This window comes from Clarias gariepinus, chromosome 3 (assembly GCF_024256425.1).
Source record: "Clarias gariepinus isolate MV-2021 ecotype Netherlands chromosome 3, CGAR_prim_01v2, whole genome shotgun sequence".
NCBI classification, from domain to species: Eukaryota; Metazoa; Chordata; class Actinopteri; order Siluriformes; family Clariidae; genus Clarias; species Clarias gariepinus.
The window spans coordinates 37,833,915-37,837,316 of NC_071102.1; the positions used below are offsets into that span (position 1 = coordinate 37,833,915).

The 3,402-nt window shown below is 33.2% G+C and overlaps 1 protein-coding gene across 1 annotated transcript; it reads right to left on the bottom strand.

The window, feature by feature from the left end:
* Window positions 1–2,036: 2,036 nt before the first annotated feature.
* On the bottom strand, window positions 2,037–2,999 carry LOC128518699 (olfactory receptor 10J4-like). The gene has a single exon (XM_053491943.1). The coding sequence runs from the start codon at window positions 2,997–2,999 to the stop codon at window positions 2,037–2,039; it is 963 nt and encodes a 320-aa protein (XP_053347918.1).
* Window positions 3,000–3,402: the final 403 nt, after the last annotated feature.

Sequence of the window (3,402 nt, forward strand, 5' to 3'; positions counted from 1 at the left end):
TAGACATCAAGATGGAGCCTGAGAAGCTCCAAGCAGCAGCCAACTGGCTCACATCCACCTCATGGCCAGAGCATAAGAAGCTTTGCAAATTTCTTCAGACAATTAATTTGAGGCTACAGCTTTATCGCAAGACATAACCCTGAAGACCACCTCACATATACGCTCCATTTGTTATGTTATGTATTTTTATCATTACCAAGATTGTCAACCCATGTGGGGTTAATCACTTGCTGGCAACTTAGCAACTATGCGGCAGATCAATCCCACGTTTTATATGTCCCAGTTAAACTGTCTAGCCTCATGCCCATTAAGTCATTAGCAGTCATGAGCAGTCATTTTTCTGCGCTTGGATTCACCTTTTTCTGTTCCGCTGCATGACAGTTGAAGTCCTTGATTGCTGGACATGATGAAACAGAAAGGCCATCCTAGCTGTGTGGGGTCCTAGTATCAGTACTTCTGTCTTGTAAGAATCAAGGAGAAACAAGTTAATAAGCATCCAGTGTGTAATATCCTTTACACATTCATCAAATGTATTAAGCTGGTGTTTCTCATCTAGCTTTGCTAAGACATATAATTGCATGTCCTTTACATAACAGTAGCAACTTAAACAATACTCATAAATTATGTTACCCTGAGACAGCATATAGAAAGTAAATAGCAGTGGGCCTAAAACAGATCCCTGTGAAACCCTAAACTTCACTGTACTGTGTGAGTCAAATATCCATTTACATTTACAAACTGAGAATGGTTGGTTAATTAATCCCTAAGCCAAGAGACACTTATTCCCTTTACTTCTACGCTTTATAATTTAACTAGAATTAATGAGTATTTTTAAATGATGGTCAAATTGTGGGTTTTTCTTTTTTGTTTGTTTTGTTTTTGTATCTTTTTAATAAAACATATAGATAAGGACTGTAATACACATTGATTTTAATGAGGAACATAGTGAAATTTAGTCTATTAAAGGGTAGTGAAACATTCTAATCTCTGATCGAATTCAGTTATATTGGTTTCATTATTTATTAAATTTGCTGGTTTACATGAACGTCTTAACGTTATACTTTCTGCCTGATATTTGCCATTTCTCATTGGAAAGGTAATCACTACAACATGTTATTGGTGTGATTATTTTTGTGCTGGTCTTTTACGAATGTTAAATAGAGTTATCAGATATGTTGATCTAGCAACAATAATCTTTTTTATAGCTCAGGACATTCGCTATTCATGTTATTTAAAAAACTACCAATTTAGTTTGACAGAGTTTAATTATAGTTCAGGAGAAGAAGAAGAATGCATTTAATTTATAGGCAGCTTTTAAACCACTTAGATCACACTATCCTTGACTGGATAGTTGTAAAAATATACAATTGATAAACACCATGAATACAACAAAATAATAAACATTTAAAAAGAATAAAATAAAATAAGCTGAAATAATAACTTTTAAAAGTATTTTTGTGACAGTATTTTAAGATAGTGAGAGAGGCAATAATATTCTGAGGCAGTGAGTTCCAGAGGCAGGGAAGAGAACAGCTACAGATTGTAGACCCCAGGGGCATTTGGTTTTATGTGCTGTATAGATGGAGAGCAAAAATAAAAAAATAAAATTTTAAAGTATAAGACATTGAGGAGAATATGTTAAATGAGATCTGATGGTGATGAGCTCGAGCTATGAAAAGCCTTAAATGCAGGCAACAGAATTGCAAAATTAATATGTAATTAACAGGGCCCCAGGAAAGTTTCTGCAAAACAGGAGTAAGGTGGATGGACTTCTGCTACAAATATGAGCAGCTATAATTATCATTGTAATTCCAACAACACCTTCTCTACCAGTTAGACTGTTTACTGTAATAAACTCTTAAGATATGAACTGATGATCAATTATTTAACAGTTCTAGCTTGCAAAGGTCTGTTCCATTGCTGGTTATAATAAGGCATTGGTTCTTATTAGTTTAAAATAAAATAGCAAGGCATATCAATTCTAAATAGATTTTTAGTTTGTAGCATGAATATTAAGTACAGAAACATATTACTAATTAAGGATTGTGTTTAAAGAAATCTTTAAAACTAAATAAATATAAAACTATTTTCCTAATTCTGTTCAAAATATTCTTCAATTTCAGGCCATATATAATTGGATTAAATAGAGGAGGAATAACCAGAATTTCCACTGACATAATCATACTGAACAAATGAGGTATGTTTCCTTCCAATCTAGAATGTATAATTATAAAGCATGCTGTGATGGAGTGAGTGGTGAAAATTACAAGATGTGGTAAGCAGGTCTGTAAAGCTTTTCTTCTAAAATCTTTGGAATTCATTAAACAGACTGAAAGGATTCTGGTATATGAAAAAAAAACAAAAATCAATGGAGGAAACACACCAATACTTAAAACAACAAGTCCATATATATTACTTACAGAAAAATCTCCACAGGCCAACTTAGTCAGTGAACTGACATCACAGTAAATTCTTTTTAATTTGAATTTACACAGTTCCCGTTGATAAGTTAATAGTACACCAATGCCTATTTCACAAGAAGGGAGAAACCAACAGCAAAATAAAAGTATTTTAACAGTGGACATTTTTACAATTGTATTATATTGTAATGGGTTACAGATGGACACATATCTGTCATAGGCCATAGCTGATAACAATGTGAACTCTGAAGCTCCATATGTATAAATGCAAAATGACTGGAATATGCAAGATTCAAAAGAAATTACCTGAATTTCAGACAGTAAATCAATGAGCAGTTTGGGATAAAAAGCAGTCGCTCCAAAGAGACCGTTACAAAGCAAAGCAGCAACAAAAATGTACATGGGCTCATGGAGACTTTTGTTTGTTAATATAACATAAATGACCAGACCATTACAACTAATGATTAACAGGTAAAGTGTGAGAACCACTACAAAATAACCATATCTGTATTTCTGTAACTCCACATGACCCTCCAAAGTAAAATACGTAACAGAAGAATAATTCATTAATTCATTCATAATTTTGTTCTAAATTCAGTAATGTCTAAGAACAGAAGCTGATGGAGTGCTCAATAACAGAATTGCATAAAATCCAAGCACAACATCTAGCAGACATGGATGGTGGTGATGGTGCAGCATAGTTGATGAGTCTGACCGTGGTGAAGGATGTCCTGTATATTTATAGCTTCCTAAATCTCTCATTAACATATTTCAAATCCCACATATATTATGACTCCAAGCAGAGATAAAGTGTTAAATTAGCCAATGACTCAATGTATTCACCTGTCTTAGATTCCAGAGTTTACAATAGTATTGTTAAAACAATGAAGTTTTGTATTTAAATGAGAATGTAAAACTTTTTGTTTGTTTGTTTTTGTTTGGTTATTGTGTTTGCCCTGAACTTTTCATGTAGTCCATCTCT

Bases quoted from the DNA above. Each gene is read 5' to 3' on its own strand.
- LOC128518699 (XM_053491943.1), bottom strand. From the start codon at position 2,999: ATGAATGAATTAATGAATTATTCTTCTGTTACGTATTTTACTTTGGAG.